The 23989-nt window shown below is 38.6% G+C and overlaps 1 protein-coding gene across 1 annotated transcript in view; it reads left to right on the top strand.

Moving 5' to 3' along the window:
* The window catches only part of STXBP3 (syntaxin binding protein 3), a 59714-nt gene that overhangs the window by 12619 nt on the left and 23106 nt on the right, over positions 1–23989 (top strand). The window contains exons 9-11 of the mRNA XM_063426110.1: positions 3059–3183; positions 5116–5223; positions 14425–14482. Coding sequence (XP_063282180.1) covers positions 3059–3183; positions 5116–5223; positions 14425–14482 — 291 coding nt within the window. The remainder of the gene's footprint in view (positions 1–3058; positions 3184–5115; positions 5224–14424; positions 14483–23989) is intronic.

Below are 23989 nucleotides of genomic sequence, written 5' to 3'. Positions count from 1 at the left end.
GCATTTATTATTTGCTTGCAAAAAGGAAGTGAATTGAAAGTTGCGAATATGCATCATATTGGATGCATGCAGTTCCAAATTTCTTTAAAATCAATGCTTTGTAAATATTCGTGTCCAATTGTTTCTATAGGATATGGGTACAAAAAGCACAGATTTAAAAGTTAACACTGAATGCATCCAGCCAATCAGCTTTAGTAAATGTCGGAATTCTGTAATTATTAATTCTGTAATTATTAATTATTACAGAATTATTTTGTCCATCCAGACTAAATTTTTTTTTTTTTGTTTTTTATAGTGAATAGACTTGTCAATAGAGATGTCACGAACATAAAATTTTCCGTTCGCAAACGGCGAACGCGAACTTCCGCAAATGTTCGCGAACGGGCGAACCGGGCGAACCGCCATAGACTTCAATAGGCAGGCGAATTTTAAAACCCACAGGGACTCTTTCTGGCCACAATAGTGATGGAAAAGTTGTTTCAAGGGGACTAACACCTGGACTGTGGCATGCCGGAAGGGGATCCATGGCAAAACTCCCATGGAAAATTACATAGTTGATGCAGAGTCTGGTTTTAATCCATAAAGGGCATAAATCACCTAACATTCCTAAATTGTTTGGAATAACGTGCTTTAAAACATCAGGTATGATGTTGTATCGATCAGGTAGTGTAAGGGTTATGCCTGCTTCACAGTGACAAACCAAACTCCCCGTTTAACACAACCGCAAACAGTCCATTTGCACAACCGCAAACTCCCCATTTGCACAAGGTTGGATACCAAGCTAGCCATGTCCCGTTCCTTGTCCTCACTGATGTCATTGAAGGTCTCTTCCTCCACCCAGCCACGTACAACACCAAGGGTCCTCGAAAGGTGACAACAAGCCCCCTGTATTTTTTTTTTTTTTTTTAAATGTACACTACTGTTACACCAGATATGAGTTGCACTGGTGTGACACTGTGCCCAGGCAGGCCCTGAAACGCACACCTGTGAAGGAAACCGACTGCTATTATATTACAGTTAAAAAAGTTTTTTTTGTTTTTTTTTAAATGCAAGCTATTGTGACACCAGATATGAGTGGTGGCACTGGGCAAGTGGGCACAGTATACACTGTGAGCCTGACACACGCTGGCAGGCAGGCAGGCAACTGCAATTAGATTACACAGGAAAAAAAATGGTGTGCTGTCCTTACAGCAGAGATCAGATGAGTCCTTCAGGACTGTAGTGGACACTGAATACACTAGCCTAGCTATCGATGTCCCTATTAAATCAGCAGCAGCTACACTGTCCCTCCTCTCACTAAGAATGCAGCTTCCGGGGGGCGTGCCTAGCTGTCATGGAGGAAAGACGCACTTCGTGTGAGCTCCCTCAATATCTCCCTTTAAGCAGCTATCAACAAGCGAATTTCACTCTAGAAGGGGATGACCCTGCAATGTTGCTCCTACCTGACCGACCTGACATGCTTAATAGCGGTCAGCAACTCGACAGAGTCTTACCTCCGCGTGGCAAGTGTGGCCTGGTGCGAACCGGGCGGGAGAGGCGGCCGATCTCCCGATCCTGGGATGCCCAGGAGCAGCTACTTCCCGGCAGGAGCTCCGTTACACTCCCCCCCCCCCCCCTGGACCGGTGGGGGTTATCCCGGTCCACCCCTGAGAGGCTGTCTGGAGCTAATGGATGCACAGAGCACAGCTGCCAAGGCTGACATACTCATCTGCAACTCTCCCAATATGGTGGCAGCCGCGTGTCCTCCTGGTACCAGCAAAGCATGGCAGGATATTGAGTCTAAGCTGGACAGACTCTTTAATCAATTTTGGAAGCAAATAAAAAGCAGGAAGCCCCAACAAGCTCCACCACAGCTAAGCGAAGCAGACCCCATTAAAATCTACCAACGCAAAAGGCGTAGAAGATGGGACCGGAGGCACAAACAGAAATGCAGAGCCTGCCCCACGTCAAGCACTCGCCTCCACCTTAAGCCACCACAATCCCGCACCGGACGTGAAGCACCACCGGGACAGATCCGACCACGCGACAAAACACGCTTCCACCACCTCAAGCCGCGAACCCAGCACTCAGCCAGAGACTTGCCTTTGTTGTTCCAGGTATCAGGGACTCCCAGGGTCTGCACCTGGTGCCCAGAAGGGATCGGATGAGCACAAGTAGTAAACAGCAGCCTGCCAAGCATGTCCCACTATAGCCGATCCTCCACACCATGCCTTTGATCACATGAACTGCTCTCTGCACATTAACTAATCGTAAAGTAGCAAGCGTTTAAACATGTCATTATTCACCTCCTAAAGCGTTTATTGTCGTAGGTCCTTACATGCATTTACCTTAACCGTTCGTGTATTATGTTATTCACTAGTCTCATCTCATGGGGCGACTCACACTTGATTTATAACTAGTGGTGGAGCTGCTGATATAAATACACAGTTGATAACGTGCAAGCTACACCCTAAACATGACAGACATCTTTCACAACAATGTACTGCTATATACTCATACCCTCAGTGCAACTAGCCATGATATACGCACGTTCAGCCTAGCATACTCAAATATAACACACTTCTGTCAAAAAAAAAAAGGAATGCAGCTTCATAATTAATCTAAATTGTATGCTGTCTAGGAGGTGGGAGGGTCTGGGAGGGAGGGTCTGCTGCTGATTGGCTGGAATGTGTCTGCTGACTGTGAGGTACAGGGTCAAAGTTTACTCAATGATGACGAATAGGGGGCGGACCGAACATCGCATATGTTCGTTCGCCGTCAGTGGCGAACGCGAACAAGCTATGTTCGCCAGGAACTATTCGCCAGCAAACTGTTCGGGACATCACTACTTGTCAATGTTCATATTATATCATACTGTGTACAGTATTTAGTTATTTGTTTTTGTAAGAGTTACTTCCCTATTTCCTTGTTTTTTTCATATGGGTAATGCTGAGGTCAGAACTGGCTAGTTGTAGGCTGGTATAAAAAGAAACTCCAGTATTATTTCTTTATCACTTAAACATTCTGTTGGTTATCAGTATGTTTATACTTACCATCTTATTCTACTTTGTTCTTCCAGATTAAAACTCCATCTCAACTGCTCATTTTAGACAGGGGATTTGACCCAGTGTCTACTGTGCTGCATGAACTTACATATCAAGCAATGATCTATGACCTCCTAACTGTAGAAGATGATATTTATAAGCAAGTATCTTGTTTTCCATGCCTGCTACTGTTTTACAGTAAATTTAGATAATTGTTCAAATATTATCCTAAAATATTCTAAACTGGTTTCCGTTTTGTATGTGTTTCATTTTTTCTAAGTTCCTTTAAACCATAATTCCCTAATAATACAAACATTACTGTAGGGGTGAATTTTCACTTGCCACTAGCTAATCACATTTTTTTTTTCATGACCTACAACCTCTCACCCACGTTTGGACATGCAGTTTGTGCTCCACTTATCATCTTCTCCATGCTAACTGTGGTAGTCTTCAACAGTGTTCAAATCAGTCCCTCTGTGTTATACATAGGGATTGTTTATGCTATCTTATGCCTGCACAGGAGTCTAAACAATGCTGAATTCTAGAGGAAAAGGAGAAAATAGGGCTCTGAGCACAAAGCAGGACTTATATGTAGACTGCAATGCCCTTTAATAGTGCGGATTCCTGGTTTAAACATTTTACCCATATGATATTATTTTTAAATCTTGGTGGCATTTTTTGGAATCTGCATTCCCATAAATGCAAGCATGTATTTTTTTTGACTACTCCTATGAAGGGCATTAGGACATTTATTACTTATTGTCATCCCTACTTTGTCAAAGATGGTATTTGTGCTTGTATACTAATACTTTGGCATTAGTCTTTTAAGGTTAGGGATACTGCATAAGCTACAATACTTTTACCTAAGCAATATTTTGTTAAGAAGAACAAATATATAATAACACAAATTTACATTATTTTAGTTTGTAGGTATTCGTGATCAGCAAGCTCCCTACAAATGTCTTTTCTGTAGAGCCCTAGAGCTTATGATTCCATGAGTGCCCTAGCACCCTCCCAGAAAAAGGAGTTTCACCACTCACCTTGTGGTCTGGGTAACTTTAGTTGTCCTTTAATGAATTCAATATTAAAGGGACACTCCAGACTCTTAGAGCACTTCAGCATGCTGAGGTGCTTTGTGTGAAGAGGGTATCCTCTTTTATACATTTCACAAAAGGTACAGATTTCAGTAGAAATAGGGTTTATGAGTTAGACTTACAAATCCTGGTTTGAGCTAAACTCAAGAGACCGACAATTGCCAAGAGCAAAGAACTCTCATTGAGCATTATTGGGAAGTTTGTGATTGGACAGCCACATAAATCCTGGGGTTTTGAAAAGGGGAAAGGCTTGCAAAGCTCTTAGACACAATCTGTAGCTTCTGCAAGCTGTTTTAGATATTCCCTCAGTGGGACAAAATGCATAACGCATGTATGTTTTCATTGGACCTGTGTGTATATATTAAACATTTATTTGTATTTGGGCAGTGGAGTGTCCCTTTAAGCATGAACCAGTTAAAAATCAGAAGCTTTAAAGTTTTGTCTAAGGCCTTTGATAATGCATTTGGCCCTACAGGCAATTAACAGTGCAGATATAAGAAATTCTAAATTAAATACACTGTGTAATAAGGAAAACTAAGAAATATAAACTCTTTCTTAGGAATAGGAAGGTGTGGTTAGGGATACACAACAAAAGGATTTAACTTCTAAATGGCAGAGAAATGAGCAGTGCGATAGCAGGTGCATGTCCTAAACACCAAAACCACTTAGCATAATGTTGTTTTGGTGCCTAGTGCCCATTTAATATGCTCTGCTGCTCGGTTTATAAAGGGAACTGTTTTAATGAATGGTGTTAACATAGCATTGTAATCAAACCTTGCATCACAGTTTGGAGGGTTTTTGTAACATTGGCCTGTAGTAGCCCTACGTTTTCATAATTGCATACCGAGGACAGAAGTTTGATATTTCTGGCTTAAATTATTTACTGCATAGGATACGAGATGCATCTGTAGTTTAGCAGAAAAATATAAGACTGTTGGAGAGTTATGCAGATTTGGTTAACCGATTCAAAGACTAATTTTTTTATTTTTTTTGTCTAGATATGGTGCTGACCGTATGTCTACTTCAAAGGACAAAGAGGCACGGTTAGATGAATCTGATGAACTATTTGTTAAAATTCGTCATAAACACATTGCTGGTGTCTTGGAGTGAGTACACATTATTAAGACTGCCTTATTTATATTATCCAAAACTTCTTCCTTGTTATAGATGCATTGTGCAGTATCAAGTAGACCTTCGGTTTTGGTACAACATTTCTTTACTAATTTTCACTGCACTCTTTTACTTGTTTTACCAATTCTCACAATTTTAAATCCTTCATTCCATAAAATATCAATAAATGACACAATATACATATAAATACAACGAAATTCCCAAATATATGTACATGCACACCTACACATACATCCATAAACAAGCACCAATACATATACCTACACATACAGAGACCCATATATATGTACACATACACCTATACACATATACATACATGCATGCATGCATATGCACACTTTATATATATATATATATATATATATATATATATGTGTGTGTGTGTGTGTGTGTATACATGAACTCATATACACAAATGTAAATGCACAGTTACATGTAAAAGAATGGTGTCTATTTTCTATCAAACCTGTGTCTTATCTGCACTCATTTCGCTTCAACCCCTGTATCACAACTCAACTTTGAATTCTATGTGTCGTCTTGCTCAGAAATGCTTTAGACTTGAGAAAGAGAGATTCTCCCAAAAGCTTGTCATTAAAAAATTCTGTTAGTCCAATAAAAAAAGGTATTACAAGATACAAATTGTCTGTTTACATCTGCATCACTGGACTAATACAGCTACTATCTCTAATTGTGTATATATAATTACAAACCCCCCAGAAAAATGGGTAGGATGAACAAATGCTTCCATTGCTCCACCATAATATACATGTTAATGAGGCAGTGGACATAGCATGATGAATTTAACCCCTTAAGGACCAAACTTCTGGAATAAAAGGGAATCATGACATGTCACACATGTCATGTGTCCTTAACCCCTTCAGGACGGGTGACGGACGAGGTCCGTCATCCAGGGAATACGATTAACGACGGGTGACGGACCTCGTCCGTCACGCGGTAAAATTAACCCCAGATCGCCGCGATCGTGGGGTTAATGGTGCTCCCGGTCTGCCTCTGTATTAGAGGCAGACCGGGAGCACCGGATCGGGCTGCCCCAGCACATGTACCCGCTCTGACAGCATGTCAGAGCGAGCACATGTGCTGTGTATACTTACCTTCCGCCTCCCTGCACTTCCGGGTTCACTGTGAAGTGCAGGGAGACGGATCAGTGCTGATCCTGCCCCCTAGTGTAAAAAAAAAAAAGTAAATTTAAAATCCCACCCCCCTTTACCCATTTTAATAAAAAATTAACCCCTTCCCTGCCAATTGATCACTGACTACAGTGATCAATTGGCAGGGATTACATTTTAATATGATCTGATTTTTTTCTTTTTTAACCCCTGAGGGTTAATTCTTTTTTTTTTTTTTTTTAAACCCTCAGGGGTTAAATTTATTTTATTAATTAATTTAAATATTTTAAAATTATAAATTTAGCTAGCTGGGGAGGGTGGAAGTTAGTGGGGAATTGGGGGATTTAGTGTTAGGCTAACTAGGGGTTAACGTTAAAAAAAGTTTTAAAATAAGCTTTAAAAAGTTAAAAAATTAAGTTAAAAAAAAGTTTTAACGTTTAAGTAAAAAAAAAAAAAAAAATAAACCCTTTACCCAGTCCAAATAAAAATTAACCCCTTCCCTGCCAGTCGATCACTGCCTACAGTGATCAAAATACAGATCACAGTATTATACTGTGATCTAATTTTTTTTAACCCCTGACAATTAACTTTTATTTATTTTTTAACCCTCAGGGGTTAAATTTATTTAATTAACTAATTTAAATATTGTATAATTAAATATTTTTCTAGCTGGGGTGGGTGGGAGTTATGGGAAAATGGGGAATTTACTGTTAGTGCTGCTTACTGCTAGTTAGGGGTTAACGGTAAAAAAAAAGCTTAGAAAAATGTTAAATCTGTAAAAAAAAGTTTTACGAAAGTTTAAGAAACTTTAAAAAAATTAATAAGCATAACAAAAGTTAAAAAAATAGTTTTAAAAAGTAAAAAAAGTTTTTTAAAAAGTTAAAAAATACATTTAATAACGCTCATTACCACTACACCTGGTACAAGCTAGCGGAAAAATGATCCCACGCTAAGGTTCAAAATATGCCTTTTGAAATACCCTGGGATGTCTTCTTTAAGAAATGGTATGGCTTTATGGGGTATTTGGATTATATAGCCTGGTAAAATACTCTAAAATGGGACATGGGCACAGCGTAAAAATGTAAAGTTTGGAAAAAAAACTGGAATGGCTGTGTCCCAAATGTGCCCCTCCGATGTCCACATTTACCTGGCAAAGGTAAATACGGGGGTATTTTTGTACTCAGCCGACATAGCTGAGCAACATATAAAGTATTATAGAGTGGTGGTACACATAAGGTTTGCAAAATATACTGTGCAAACTCACTTTGTGTGTCAAAAAGGCAGAAAAAACGCTTATTACCACTACACCTGGTACAAGCTAGCGGAAAAATTATCCCACGCTAAGGTTCAAAATATGCCTTTTGAAATACCCTGGGGTGTCTACTTTAATAAATGGTAGGCCTTTGTGGGGTAGTTTGAATTTAAAACCTGTGAAGATGCTTGGAAATTGCACACAAGCCCAGCGTCAAAATCCAAAGTTCTGTAAAAACTGATATGGCTTGGTCTCCAATATGGCACTGTAGCTTCACAAAATAGTGCCAAAGACATTCATTGGGGATGTCCTTTTACTCAGAAGACTTAGCTGAGCATAATTTGGGGGTTTTTAACTTAGTGGCACATATAAAAATATACAAAATGCCCAGCAAAAATGCAATCCGTATGTAAAAAAAAATGCCCCAAATTATTATTTACCACATACTTTGGCATATATTGGTGAAAAAATGGGGGCATGCTAAGGCACAATATGCACCTTTATGATATACCCTGGAGTGTCTACTTTTACAAATGGTAGGCCTTTGTGTTTTTTTTTTTTGAACAGTCAAACTGTTATAATACCCCAAATGGAAGCATAGGCTCATTAAATCCGTCTCTCAAAATTCTACTGTGAATACTGAAAAGGACAGGTCTCCTGTATGGCACTGTAGCTTCACGAAATAGTGCCATAGACATACAATGGGGGTGTCCTTTTACTCAGAAGACTTAGCTGAGCATAATTTGGGGGGTTTGAACTTAGTGGCACATATGAAATATACAAAATGCCCAGCAAAAATGCAATCCGTATGTAAAAAATGCACAAAATTATTTTTTACCACATACTTTGGCATGTAATGGTAAAAAAATGGGGGCATGTTAAGGCACAATATGCACCTTATGAGATACCCTGGAGTGTCTACTTTTACAAATGGTAGGCCTTTGTGGTTTTTTTTTGAACAGTCAAACTGTTATAATACCCCAAATGGAAGCATAGGCTCATTAAATCCGTCTCTCAAAATTCTACTGTGAATACTGACAAGGACAGGTCTCCTATATGGCACTGTAGCTTCACAAAATAGTGCCAAAGACATACAATGGGGGTACCGTTGTACTCAGCAGAAGTAACTGAACACATAATAAAACTTTGTACAGGAATAGCACACACCAACTTTACAAAATACATATGAGAAGTTCTTTGTTATAAGTTTGTGTGCGAAAACCCCCAAAAAACACAATTTTACTCCAATATTTAGCAGAGGTTGGCGGTAAAATGGCTACGTAGAAAGTGTCAAAACAACCTTAGGTAAATAGCCTGTGGTGTCTACTTTATATAAATATATACTTTTGTGTGGCAATTTTGTTTTCTTTTATGGCTATTAAGCTTACAAGACAAACATACCAAATTCTAAAATCGCTCCACATTAAAAGTTTATTTTACTCCTTGTGCTTTGTGACCTGTAACTACCAAAAAAAACTTAAAATCCCAGACACATTATATATTCTGTAAATCAGAACAACTAAATTAATTTATTTTTAATTACTTTCCTTAACCTGCACTAATTGTGCACACATTATTACTGCAAAAACTGTAAAAAAAAAAAAAATCAAGATTTTTCTTTTTTTTTTTGCATTTTTCTGTATTTTTTAATAATAAATAAGCATTTATGTAAATATATGTTACATCAAATTAAAGCCCTTTCTGTCCTTTAAAAAACGGTATATAATATGCGTCGGTGCAATAAATTAGTAAAATGCAAAATGCAGTTGAACAGCAAAAAAATGCAAAAAATGCTTGTGTCATTAAGTGAAAGACAAGCTTCTGAAGCTCTGTCCTTAAGGGGTTAAAGAGGTAATCTGAGACCACATTGAGAGTAAATACTAATAGGGTTATTTACAAAAGTGAGAATTGTTGGGAAGTTAATGTAAATATAAAGTACCGTATATACTCGAGTGTAAGCCGAGTTTTTCAGCACATTTTTTGTGCTGAAAAACCCCAACTCGGCTTATACTCGAGTCATAGTCTGTATTATGGCAATTTGCATTGCCATAATACAGACAGGGGGGAGAGGGGGGCTGGCAGAGCTGTACTTACCTTTCCTGCAGCTCCTGTCAGCTCCCTCCTCCTCCGCGCCGTCCGTTCAGCACCTCGGTCAGCTCCCAGTGTAAGTCTCGCGAGAGCCGCGGCTCTCGCGAGACTTACACTGGGAGCTGACAGAGGGAGCTGCACAGACCGCGCGGAGGAGGAGGGAGCTGACAGGAGCTGCAGGAAAGGTAAGTACAGCTCTGCCAGCCCCCCTCTCCCCCCAACTGAACTACCAATGACACTGGACCACCAGGGAAGGAGCCCCCCTCCCTGCTATGTATCAAGCAGGGAGGGGGGATGAAAAAAAATATATAATTAAAAAAAATAATAATAATAATACAAAAAAAAATAATAATATAAAAAAAATTAAACAAATAATAATTAAATAATAAATAATAATATAAAAAAAAATAATATAAAAAAATTACAAAAAATAATAATTAATAATATATTAAATGCCCACCCCCACCAACACATACACAAACACACACTGCATCACACACACTCACACTTCATTCATATACACACACTGCACTCACACTCACTGCACTCACACACACTGCACTCACACACACTGCACTCATACACACACTGCATTCATACACACACTGCATTCACACACACTGCACTCACACACACTGCATTCATACACACTGCACTCACACACACTGCACTCATACACACTGCACTCACACACACTGCATTCATACACACACTGCACTCACACACACACTGCACTCATACACACTGCACTCACACACACTGCACTCATACACACACACTGCATTCATTATATACACACACTGGAAATAAATATTCAATTAATATATCCGCACACACACTGCACTCATACACACACGCACTGCACTCATACACGCACTGCACTCATACACGCACTGCACTCATACACGCACTGCACTCATACGCACACACTGCATTCATTATATACACACACTGTAAATAAATATTCAATTAATATAATTTTTTTAGGATCTAATTTTATTTAGAAATTTACCAGTAGCTGCTGCATTTCCCACCCTAGTCTTATACTCGAGTCAATACGTTTTCCCAGTTTTTTGGGGTAAAATTAGGGGCCTCGGCTTATATTCGGGTCGGCTTATACTCGAGTATATACGGTATTAAAGCCAAAGTAGTTGAACTGGAATCATAGCTGACTTGGATAATTTTCCAGTTTGTCTCTTTTGGCCTTAAGTATAAAATGAATTTTGAATTCCTGACAGTTCTGACTTTTTTGACTAGCTCTCTAAGTTAATTATAGAGAATGCAATGTTTGTAGGACTGATGACTCATGATTTCATTGCCTTTTAAATAGGTATCGTTGGTTGTTTGAAGCAATTTTATGGGATATCTTGTATTATTATGCTTTTGGAGAACTGGTTAACCCCTTAAGGACCAAACTTCTGGAATAAAGAGGTCATGTCATGTGTCCTTAAGGGGTTAAAGGGTTCCTTTAGGGGCTGGCATTATAGGCTCTTGGAGTGCTCCTCCCTTGGCGCTGAAGGGCTTAATAAAACCCCTTTAGCCACTTCCCTTAATCCAGCTCCGAGCTCCCTCGGCACTGGTGACCTTTCCTCTCCTGCCGACGTCAGTTCCCGAGGGAAGCCGAATGCGCATGTGCGGCCAAAGGCTCGCATTCAAACCTGCCCACAGGAAAGCATTACTCAATGCTTTTCTATGGGGATCTTATTTGACGCTGGAGATCCGTGAGGACGTCAAGCGTCAAATAAGTGCGATTTACTCAGTGTAAATCGCGGATGCACCTCTAGTGGCTGTCAGGCAGACAGCCACTAAAGGCTGGATTAACCCTGCAATGTAAATGCTATGTTTTCAGCTGCAGGGTTAAAACTAGGGGGACCTGGCACCCAGACTACTGCATTGAGCTGAGGTGGTCTGGGTGCCTATAGTGGTCCTTTAATACAACTTATTGCTTTGTGATCTATTGTATTTTCTGGAAAATAACGGTTTAGGAACTATAACTTTCTTTCATCCTTTCCTTATTTATTGTAAGCTAATTTGAGCAGGGTTTCTTTACCTCTTGTGTTTGTCAACATTATTTTTCTGTCAATTACTTGTTGTTAAGTAAGCCAACTATATAATTAAAAAGCGCTGTGTAAAATGTTGTTATACACTGATCAGCCATAACTTTTAAAACCACTGAAGTGAATAACATTGATTGTGTCTTGACAATGGCACCTGTTAATGGGTGGGATATATTGGGCAGCAAGTGAGCAGTCAGTTCTTGAATCTCCTGTGTTGTACGCAGGAAAAACAGGCAAGCGAAAAAACATGATGGTTAGACGACTGGGTGTTTACGGTATGAAGTGGTTAGCACCTACCAAAAGTAGTTCAAGGAAGAACTGGCGAATTGGTGTCGGGGTCATGGGAGCCCAAGGCTCATTGATGCACATGAGGAGCGAAGGCTAGCCCGTCTGTTCCGATCACACAGAAGAGCTTCTGAAGCTCAAATTGCTGAGTTAATGTTGGCCATGATAGAAATATGTGCCAGAGCATCACACACCTTGCATATGGGGCTGAGTACCCACAGACTAGTCAGAGTGCCCATGATTACCCGTGTCCCCCACCGAAAGCGTCTTCATTAGAGACGTGAGCCTCCGACCTGAACCATTTAGCAATGGAAGAAGGTTGCCTGGTCTGATGAATCACATTTTCTTTTAGAGCAAATGGATGGCCAGGTGTGTGTGCCTTATTTACCTAGGTAAAAGAAGGCAGGCCGGCAGAGGCAGTGTTATGTCACGACTAATGTTCTGCTGTGAAAAACCTTGGGTCCTGGCATTCATGTGGATGATACTTTGACACAAACCACCTACCTAGAGTACAACACTAAAGTCTTTGGAGAATCCTTTAAAACGTGGAAACTTTCATAGATATTGACTTGACAATGAGCAAGGCAATACCCCCACCTGCCCCCAGATAAATTAATTATAGCAAAATCTCATCCTAAATCGAGTGCTAAGGGCAAGTTCTCCCTGCATATGGAGGAATGTTATGGAGTCAGGACTGAAGGAAGGTTTTCGGCATCACAAAAAGAAACACCATTCCACCATTGGACTTCCATTGTCGGCATGCTAAATTGGCTGACAATAGAGATTTTATGTGCATTAATGACATTAGCCAGCCTGGAGCTCTCTTTATGGACTAGCTAATAATGATGTCAGGGGTGGACCTACACCTACAGTGGCATAACTAAGTATTGCTACATATGCAGTGTGTCCTGGAGAATCAAAGCACCATGACCATAAAACACTGCAGTTGCCCTTAAAGTGTGATAAAAGTAATTTTAGAAAACCTGTATTACATATAGATGATATATTTGGGTATAGTCCCAATTGAAAATTAAATCCATTGCTCCCTATCATAAATCAATGACCGGTTATATAGAGGCCAAGGTTCATTGAGTGATCTGGGACACAGTGACAATGTCACCTGTTTAAACATCTCAAGCCTGTCATTCAAAGTAAGCATTTGCATTTTCATCACATCTTTATCTATCTACAGTCAGTGCATATATATTTGGCTGTTCTCCCTGCCAGACTCTCTAATGTTATGCCACAGGATTTTCCCTTGTTGAAAGATCACATCTTCAGTTGTAGGATTATGTCCTGGCTTTTGGAGTTTTTTTTTGTTTTTAATTAAGGAGTATCTGGCTTTCCAAGAATGCTCTTTAATCAGTCAGCATGCCTTATAGCAGTGTGAATACACCTATTATTGTCTCAGCATTTGGATTTAGTGAATTATCGACCAAGTTATGTTTCACTACTGAAACAAAATATGTCTCAACTTAGCCAAAATCTTCAGCAACATTTCAGAAATGTGTAAATAGAAAGCTAAAGGGAAATCTGAAATGTAAGGAACTGTTTTAGTGTTGTCATCAATTCAACTCTAGACTATAGAATGCAATGCTAAAGTAACACAAATAAGGGGGAATTAACATGATGTTTAAATAAAACTCCTACTTTTATTTTTTTTTTATCCTAAATGGTTTAGAGGCAGCAGGTATCAGTGACCGATTCATTAATCTAATTTCTGCTTCCTGACAATAGCATCGAAAGCTGGGGGGTGTGTGTGAGGGAGGAGTTGCTGATTGGCATCATTGCGTGCCTTAACCAATAATCGTGATCGTTTGGGCAGTGAAGTTTTTCATTGGTAACTGTAGTAAGTTGGTGTCGTATTTACATGAAATTGGAAAAAGTCATTGTCTTGCCTATCCATTCCTTATAAAAAAAAGTGCATCTGTGTGCAGACTAAATTGAGTTGCTGTCAATCGCTGGTACAGTCTGTAACGTCCATACTGAAGCATAAAGACACCTTCTTAGAGTTAAAATATCTTCAAAATATATGGTGCTTTAGTCACCATCTCTGTATACTTTATTTTAACCATCAGCATAAATTACAAATAAAGTACAAATTGTGTGTGTGTGCGTGCATGAGTACGTGCGCACAATTTTGCTGTATATCCCTCGCCTGAACTATGAGAGTGAAAACACAGTGTTCGTTATTATGACCAGAATCTAATCTTACTTAGAATTCTGGATGATTGTTCTGTTGACCATGCCAATTTAAATAATGCTTGATTAAGGATGGAAAGATCATTAGAAGTTTTAAACTGCTTGCTCAACTGCTTCAGTTTATTGATCCACGTTTTTTTACATTCCTTATTGTTTCTGCCTCAGAGAAATTCCAAAGCTGGTCAAAGAAATATCTTCCAACAAAAAGGAAATCGAAGGAAAGGTACTAAAAATAGTTAAAATCTGAGCCACTATGTTGATCTGTCTATATAGTCTTTTACCCCATCCTCAAAACAAATCCTTATTCAAATAAGCCCCACAAAAATTGTTACATTTTGTATTTTTTTTTTTGTGTGTGTGTGTGTTTTATTTGTTTTTATATTTATTTCCATTACCACGACAATTGGTCAGATGTGAGGAAAACATCCACTTTAATCATATTACTGTTTGCTACTTCAGTCTTCATTTCGAAACCTAGCCAGTCAATGTTTCAAATGTTTCAATAAGTTACCTGAGAGTGTTAGAGAGCCTTTACGTGTCCTTCCCACTTACATGTGAGTAGGAAATTCTGAGCTCCCAGTGCTCTTTCATGATAAAAAATATATAAAAAATATTTCATATTGACTGATAACTTTTGAGGTGCAAAAACACTAAAGCAATAAACAAGAGTAATTTACATTTTGTCAGTGTAGAACAATATTGAAATTGAAACACCTTATTAGTCATTTATATTTGTAGCCCTATCTGCTGAATGAGTCTACTTGTTCTGTTTATTCATTAGAATTTATTGAAGTATTCATTCAAATCCATGTGCATGTTATCTCTGCTTTATTGAGGCAATTGAAAAGTTTTCATTGTTCTTTTTTGCATTTGTTTAGCAAGTTACATTGAGTTAATCCTTTTAAGGTTTGATTTCAGTGCTCTCTAGGGCAAGCATGTCAATCTCAAAGGCTAGCACGGCCAAATAAACAAGGTTTGAGTTTATGCGGGCTGCAAAAAAAACCATAGAAACGTAGGTTATTTCGAAAAGTACAGTATAAAAAAAGTCGCCTCACTGACCCTGAATGTCCTAAGGCTTCAAAGTAAGAGCAAATTTATTTTAAGAAGACGTGCATATGCATATAACCAACGTTTCAGTCCAGCTTCCTTGACATATAAGAAAAATTTGGTAATGGGATTTAAACATGGAATGTATGCTGTTGCACAGCTGTAAAAAAAAAAAAAAAAAATGACGTTATCTTGTTGATTTTGAAGTCCTATTTTATTATTATAATTATTATTATTATTGCCATTTTTATATAGTGCCAACAGATTCCGTAGCGCTTTACAATATTATGAGAGGGGGGATGTAACTATAAATAGGACAATTACAAGAAAACTTACGGGAACAATACACCCTGTTCCAAATTATTATGCAAATTCTATTTAATTGTCACAAAGATTAAATATTTTGTTTTTCAGTTTAACTCATGGATGGCATTGTGTCTCAGGGGTTTTTTGATCACTGAAAACAATCTCTGACACCTGTGATAATTAGATTGCCAGGTGAGTCCAATTTAAGGAAAAACTACTAAAAGAGGGTGTTCCACAATATTAACCCCTTAAATCCGGAGGACGTACTATTACGCCCTGCAGGAACCGGCTCTAAACGCCGGTGGGCGTAATAGTACGTCCTCGCCATAATGGCCGCCCACGTGGCCGGCGCTAATCGCCCGCTGCAGATCGCGGTCGGGGGGGATGCCTGGCCCCCCAGGCAATCCCCCCTGTGGCCGGTGACCGCGATCTGCAGTCTCTGATCGCAGTGACAGGCTGTCACTGCGACCAGTATTCAGCATTTCAAATCGGCTGACACATGCGGCCGGCGGCGTTCCCCTTCTGCAGATCGCGGTCGGGGGACTTACCTGGCCCCCCAGGCAGTCCCCCTGGGGTCAGTGACCGCGATCTGCTAGGTCTGAGATCGCAGTGACAGGCTGTCACTGCGATCTCAGAGCTCTCTGATCGCAGTGACAGCCTGTCACTGCGATCAGTGTTACATGTGTCAGCCTATTGGCTGACACATGTAACTGGCACAGTGATCCCCCTGCAGATTGGAAGGGGGGAGTGCTTGTACCACCCAGGCACTCCCCCCTGTGGTCAATTACCCAATCTGCAGGAGGTGATCACAGTGACAGGCAGTCACTGTGATCACTGATCCTGTGTGTCAGCCAGTGATGTGAAATCACTGGCTGACACTGTCATTGCCCCCTGTCCTGTAATAAAAATAAAATATTAGTTAAAAAAAGAAATAAAAAAAATTACAGTTACAAATAAAATATACTTAGATCATATATATTATGTATATATGATCTAAGTATATATATATATACACATACACATACACACACACACACACACACACACACACACACACACACACACACACACACACACACACACATTTACACATACACGACGTGTATTTAAATATTAATATATATATATATATATATATTAATATCAAATTACACGTATACTGATACTGATTAAATATATATATAATTATTGTTATATATATATTTATATATAATATAAAAAAAATATGTAAATACGTAAAAAAAATAAAATTAGAAAAATATTTAAAAATAAATAAAAAATATATAGATGTGTTATTTCGTTCTAACTGTATTGTGATATTAATATATATATTTATATCAAAATACACGTAGAACAAAATAATATATATATCATAATATATATATCTATATACATAAATATATACGTATATATCACTTTATATATACCTATATAAAAATAAAAATATTTAAAAAAAATTATATATATATATATACGTGTATATATACACATATGTATATATATACATATATTAATTCTGCACATATATTTATGTAATAATTTTACATAATTAGGTATCCTAATTAATTACAATTAGCGGGACCTGCCTGACAACCCATATAGGGAATTTAATTTGCTAGCACTATATTTAACCCTATAACTTTCCAAGACACCATAAAACCTGTACATGGGGGGTACTGTTTCACTCGGGAGACTTTGCTGAACACAGATATTAGTGTTTCAAAACAGTAAAATGTATTACAACGATGATATCGCCAGTAAAAGTGACGTTTTCTGCATTTTTCACGCACAAACAGCACTTACACGGACGATATTATTGCTGCAATACTTTTTACTGTTTTGAAATACAAATATTTGTGTTGAGCGAAGTCTCCCGAGTACAACAGTACCCCACATGTACAGGTTTTATGGTGTTTTCAAAAGTTACAGCGTCATATATAAGGCTTGTGTTTCATTTTTTTCACATTAAAATTCGCCAGATTGCTTACGTTGCCTTTGTTACCCTATGGTAGCCCAAGAATGAAAATTACCCCTATGATGGCATACCATTTGCAATAGTAGACAACCCAAGGTATTGCAAATGGGGTTTGTCCAGACTTTTTTAGTAGCCACTTAGTCACAAACACTGGCCAAAATTGGCGTTTTTTGCATTTTTCACACACAAACAAATACTAACGCTAACTTTGGCCAGTGTTTGTGACCAAATGGCTACTAAAAAAGACTGGACATACCCCATTTGCAATACCTTGGGTTGTCTACTATTGCAAATGGTATGCCATTATGGGTGTAAATTTAATTCCTGGGCTACTATACAGTCCCAAAGGCAACGTAACCAATCTGGCGAATTTCAATTTCAAATGTAACACGCTATATTTGACCCTGTAACTTCCCAAAACACCATAAAACCTGTACATAGGGGGTACTGTTTTACACGTGAGACATCGCTGAATACAAATATGTGTATTGTATTGCAGTAAAAGCAAACAGTATTTTGACATCCACAGTTAAAATGTCACATAGAACTAAAAAAAATTAAAAAATTCTTTTTTTTCTCCCATTTTTTAATATATTTTTTATATAAAATTATGTTCGATACCTAAATATTTGATGTTAAATGAAAGCCCTGTTTCCCCTGAATAAAATGATATATAATAAGGGGGGGTACATTTAATATGAAAGAGGTGAATTACGGTTGGACAGACATATAGCGCAAATGCCAGATTTTGTTTACGTTTTGTTCTGTTCACAACTTGTACATTTGGCTGCGGTGTTAAGGGGTTAAGCAGAGCACCATTTTCATGCAATATGGGGAAGAAAAATAATCTCTCTGCTGCTGAAAAGAGGGAAATAGTTCAATGCCTTGGACGAGGTATGAAAACATTAGATATTTCACGAAAACTTAAGCGTGATCATTGCACAATTAAAAGATTTGTGGCTGATTCAGAACACAGACGGGTTCGTGCAGATAAAGGCACATTGAGGAAGATTTCTGCCAGATCCATGCATCAGATCAAGAGAGCAGCTGCTAAAATACTATTACATAGCAGCAAACATATATTTGAAGCTGCTGGTGCCTCTGGAGTCCCACGGACATCAAGGTGTAGAGTCCTACAGGGTCTTGCAACTGTGCATAAACCTTCTATTCGGCCACCACTAACCAATGCTCACAAGCAGAAATGGCTGCATTGGGCAGAAAAATACACGAAGACTCATTTTCAAACAGTCCTGTTCACTGATGAGCTCCATCCATCTGGACCATCCAGGGTTGCATGGCAAAGTGGACGGCCACCCTGTTCCAACAAGGCTGCGACGTCAGCAAGGCGGTGGTGGAGTCATGTTTTGGGCCGGAATCATGGGAAGAGAGCTGGTCGGCCCCTTTAGGGTCTCCGAAGGTACAAAGATGACCTGCAAAGTATGTGGAGTTTCTGACTGACCACATTCTTCCATGGTACAGAAGGTGCTTTCCGTAATAAAATCATCTTCATGCATGACAATGCACCATCTCATGCTGCAAAGAATACCTCTGCATCAATGGGTGCTATGAGGATAAAAGGCGAGAAAGTCATGGTGTGGCCTCCATCCTCCACTAACCTCAATCCTTTGGATAATCAAGCAAAAGATCTATGAGGGTGGGAGGCAGTTTACATCCAAACAGCAGCTCTGGGAGGCGATTCTGACATCTTGCAAACAAATTCAAGCAGAAACTCTCCAAAAACTCACAAGTTCAATTGATGCAAGACTTGTGAAGCTGCTATCAAATAAGGGGTCCTATGTTAAAATGTAATGTGACCTGTTAGAATGTTTAAAAAGTTAAAATGTTATAAATTTGATTGAAATAGCTCTTGATTTCAGTAAATATGCTGCAAACACAACACATGACAATTTTCAGTTTTTTGCAACCTATAAAGTGTTTTGAAACTTAATGTGCGTAATAATTTGGAACAGTGCATTGTAAGTTTGTTTAACCCCTTAAAGACCAAACTTCTGGAATATAAGGGAATCATGACATGTCACACATGTCATGTGTCCTTAAGGGGTTAAAAAAAATACTGTTATTAGGTTTGTTCAATAAAATTTGAATTGTACTCTTAATAGTTGATAACATGAGAATTATGCTGACTGTTCTTTACATCAATTATTTAGGTAAATGAGAAAACTATAATTTGCCTAATTTGGAACAGGGTGTAGGTTGAAGAGGACCCTGCTCAAACAAGCTTACCGTCTATAGGAGCAGTGCTGTATTCTGGATTTGTGCTGCCCTAGGCATGACTAAATTTGGAACCCCCTTATCTAAAGTTGCCCCACCAATTCGTGTCAAGGCCTTTTTTTGACTGACAGACACACACACACTTACAATGACAGATACACACATACACACACACACACACACACACACACACACACTCACTGACAGTCACAAACATACTCACTGCCAGACACACACACACACATCTTTTCACCAATTATTTTATATAATATAATATTTTCTAAAAGGACATATCTCCCTCATCACCCGGCTAGAATATTAGTACTTTAACACCTAAGGGGCCCTATGGTGGCAGCCAGCTCTTGGGGCCCCCCAGTACACAAGACAAACAAGGCATTTAGCTGGGCACTTGAGGCGGCGTTTTTTGCCGCCCCCCCTGAAAGTGCCGCCCTAGGCAAATGCCTTGTTTGCCTTGTGGTAAATACACCCCTGTATAGGAGGTGGGGTATAAGACACGTTAGGACAGGAAATATCAATCAAATGGGGTGAGAGTGAAGCAGAGCTGGAGGAGAGAGTAAAGCACTGCCCTATAGGAGAGAGCAAGAGACAGGTATGTAAGGTAGCGGTTACTCTGGGAGGCCATAAGCTTTCCTAAAGAGATGGGTTTTTAGGCACTTCTTAAAGGATTGAAGACTAGGGGAGAGTCTGATGGGGGTAGGTAGGCTATTCCATAGGAAGGGAGCCACCTGCGAGAAGTCCTGCAAGCACGAGTTGGCCGTACGGGTGCAAGCAGGGGCAGAGCGGAGGGAACGAGGAGGGGCATACCTATTGATCTGTGAAGAGATATGAGGGGCTAGAATTGTTCAGTGCTTTAAATGTATGGGTTAGCACTTTGAATTGACTTGGTTAGCAAGATGGCATCTTAAAGTCTGAATAGCTTATCTGTTTTTTATACTAAGACGTATGTGCACAGTCGTGGGAGATTCCCGGATTTGGGGAAGTTCCATTAACTTGGGGTTACCACAGTATATTGTGTACTGAAAGAGTCGTAGTATAGCCTTGAAGCTTGTTTATGCATTATTGTTATTGTAATTCGTCTGGGACAAAATGGCGCAAACATAATATGCACTGAGGTTATTGCTTAAAGAAACATCTATGAAACACAATATGTTCCATTTCTAACCCCTTATCAGTTTGCAATATCTCTTAAAGACAAAGTACACAGTTTAAGAAATACAACATTTCATTCTAAAACTTGTAATATTTGCATTTGCCCATAACATAACTACTTGCTACAACTGATACATATTAAACAATCTGTTGAACTATTCACCGAAAGGGGATAAATCAGACAGAAGTGGGTATCCCGGTCATTGTAGATACAACTGAAGAAGCTTGGACAAAAAACAAATGAAAAATTATAAAATCAACAACAAGACAATTTAAACAGATAAGATTAACTTTTTTTTTTTGTCTTCCCCTAATGGCTGCTCGCCAAACAGCCACCGCTGCATGCCTTTTTTTTTTTCTTTTTTTTTTTACAAATTTCTATCACTACTTAACCCCTTAAGGACCAAACTTCTGGAATAAAAGGGGATCATGACATGTCACACATGTCATGTGTCCTTAAGGGGTTAAGCCTATTAGATCCTCTCTCTTAGATCTGGCAGGGAGGAGAGAGAGAGAGAGAGAGAGAGAGAGCAAAGGGGGAGAAAAGGAAGAGAAGGAGAGAGTAAGGGAGTGGGAAAGAGAAGGGGCATTTAGAAAGAAAATATATACCTTTTTGTATCTGAAGAAAGTGAACGGAACAGAATTGGAAAAGTGAAGAGAGGGACAAGTTGGAAGAGAGAGGTAAAGAGAAAACTAAGAATTCAATTCAGCTTTCTGACCATGATCTACAAGGGAATATTCTGACTACCAGAAAATACAAACAAAAAGAATGTGCTAAAGATTATAGAAATCAGCCAAAAGTAGAGAAGAAAAAAAGGAAAGGGTCTGTCCAAAGAAGGAAGGTATTAGAAAAACGGAAAGTAAAATAATCAATTAAGCTGATTTGTTTTAGGTCCCCTCACAGCCTATAGGGGGCGTCGGAGAATCCGTTCCAGCCGCCTGAATCTTATCCCAATATTTAAGTCCATTAAAACTAAAGAAAAGCTCCCCCTTGGATGGAAGAAGAGGGGTAGGGAAGAGGAAGGAAAGGTGGGAAAGAAAGCAAAATAATACAAGCAACCATCTAAAAGTGGTAAGCATACTCCCTTGGTCCAGGAAAGAGAATAACAACTATAATAACGAAGAGAAGAAAGGGAAGAGACGAGAGAGGAGTAAAGAAGAGGATTTAGAAGTCACCTCTATACAATTTTGATATTGATATACAACGATTATATCATTCACCTTCTCTTTCCCATCTCAAGGATAGATCTTGTAAATGGCTACTAAAAAAACGAATGAACCAAAGAACGCAATGAAGAGAGAAGAAACAAGAGAATAAACCAGAGAAGAGTCTCTCCGTTTTCTCCCCACAAACAAACAAATCTAATTCAGAGGGGGATGATCTGGAAGAAAGAATCATCAACATGCAAGAACCAGCACCAAAAAATCTCCCACCTAATACAAAAAAAGACCAGGCTGTCACAAAGGCCTTTTTGGAATGCGCGTTTGACTCTCAACTTGAAAAATTTAAAATTGAAATCAATAACATGAGAAAATAAATTAAAGAAGAACAATATCAAATAAAGATGCAACTCCAAGAAAATTAAGTGCACATGCTCCAACTGAAGGAAAAACTTCAACAGCAAGAGAATCTAATTAAAAACAAGATGATAAAAACTGCAATAGGGATAAAAAATTGCTGAGTTAGAAGACCGAACGAGAAGTAATAATTTAAGACTCCGAGACATTCCAGAAACTATTACACATGAACAGATAGAAATCTATATACTGGAACTTATAAAATCTCTTGATATAGATATATCAGGATATGATAATATTATGGAGAGATATCATAGGACATTCAAACCTCCAGAAATTCACAGTTCAAAACCATGAGATGTTATCATATGCTGCGTATCATCCAGACTTAAAGATCAGGTCATAAAAGCGGCGAGAAACATCCACATGATTCCTGCATATGCACAAATAAAGATCTACCAAGATCTTTCCTATCATACTAGATCGGAAAGTAGACGGTACATCGATTTAACAAAAATACTCCAAAATAAGGATATAAATGGGTTTCCCAACAAAAATAATTATATCCTACGAACACAGTACAGTATCATTCGACTCCCCGGAAAAATTGGCTTAAAGAAAAAAACCTGCAAAATGGATATGAATAAGAGAGGATCTCACAATGTATATATTTTACGTGTTCACCCTCCCATTTCTCCCCTCCCCGCTCTCTAGAAGGAAAATATACTACTGAAAAATAATGGGTCCAAGGACTCTGCTCAAAAAGCACCAGATGTCTCCTATTAAATAATGCTGTTATAATAGATTAACATAAGACGAGGAAAATTATATATGAAATGTAAATTTGAAAACATGTGCTATAGGACTCTCTATAACAACTGACAACACGGTTTAAAGAGAAATTTGGGAGTCTTCGGAGTTAACGCTTTTTTTTGCCACAAACTTTACATGAGGGATTATACTGTTAACTAATTAGTGTACTTAATTGAATCACAATATAGAATAATATGCTGCAAAGCACAAAATATAAAGAGTAGTTTCACATTCAGACATATTTGATATATAAATGAGGTATAAATGAATAAGATGGGTTTTACTACTATTTGATAATATAAGAATATAGATATCACTCATCACAAACAAAATAATAAAGAGAATCACAGCACATATTATATAATACATCACATCACACAGATTACCTACACAAATTAATAGCAGAGGTCCTATGACACTATCTATCCTCTACCCATGAGGAAAAAACAAGCCGATACTAGAGAAATGAGAAGGGAAAGAAGAGGGGAAAAAGAAAGGGGAAGAAGAGAGGGAGGGAGGTGAGAGACAAGGGAGGGCATAGTTCAAACAGATAAGAAAGATCTGATTTATCGGGGTGTATTGGTGATTTGGAGAAGGAAATAATTGGAAATTATGGTTAGATTTGCTACGATAAAAATTTGCTATGGGGACTTAACTCCCCATTTAAAA

This window comes from Pelobates fuscus, chromosome 7 (assembly GCF_036172605.1).
Source record: "Pelobates fuscus isolate aPelFus1 chromosome 7, aPelFus1.pri, whole genome shotgun sequence".
NCBI classification, from domain to species: domain Eukaryota; kingdom Metazoa; phylum Chordata; class Amphibia; order Anura; family Pelobatidae; genus Pelobates; species Pelobates fuscus.
Note: the sequence above shows the minus strand (reverse complement) of the source record. Positions and strands in the feature narration are given on the sequence as shown.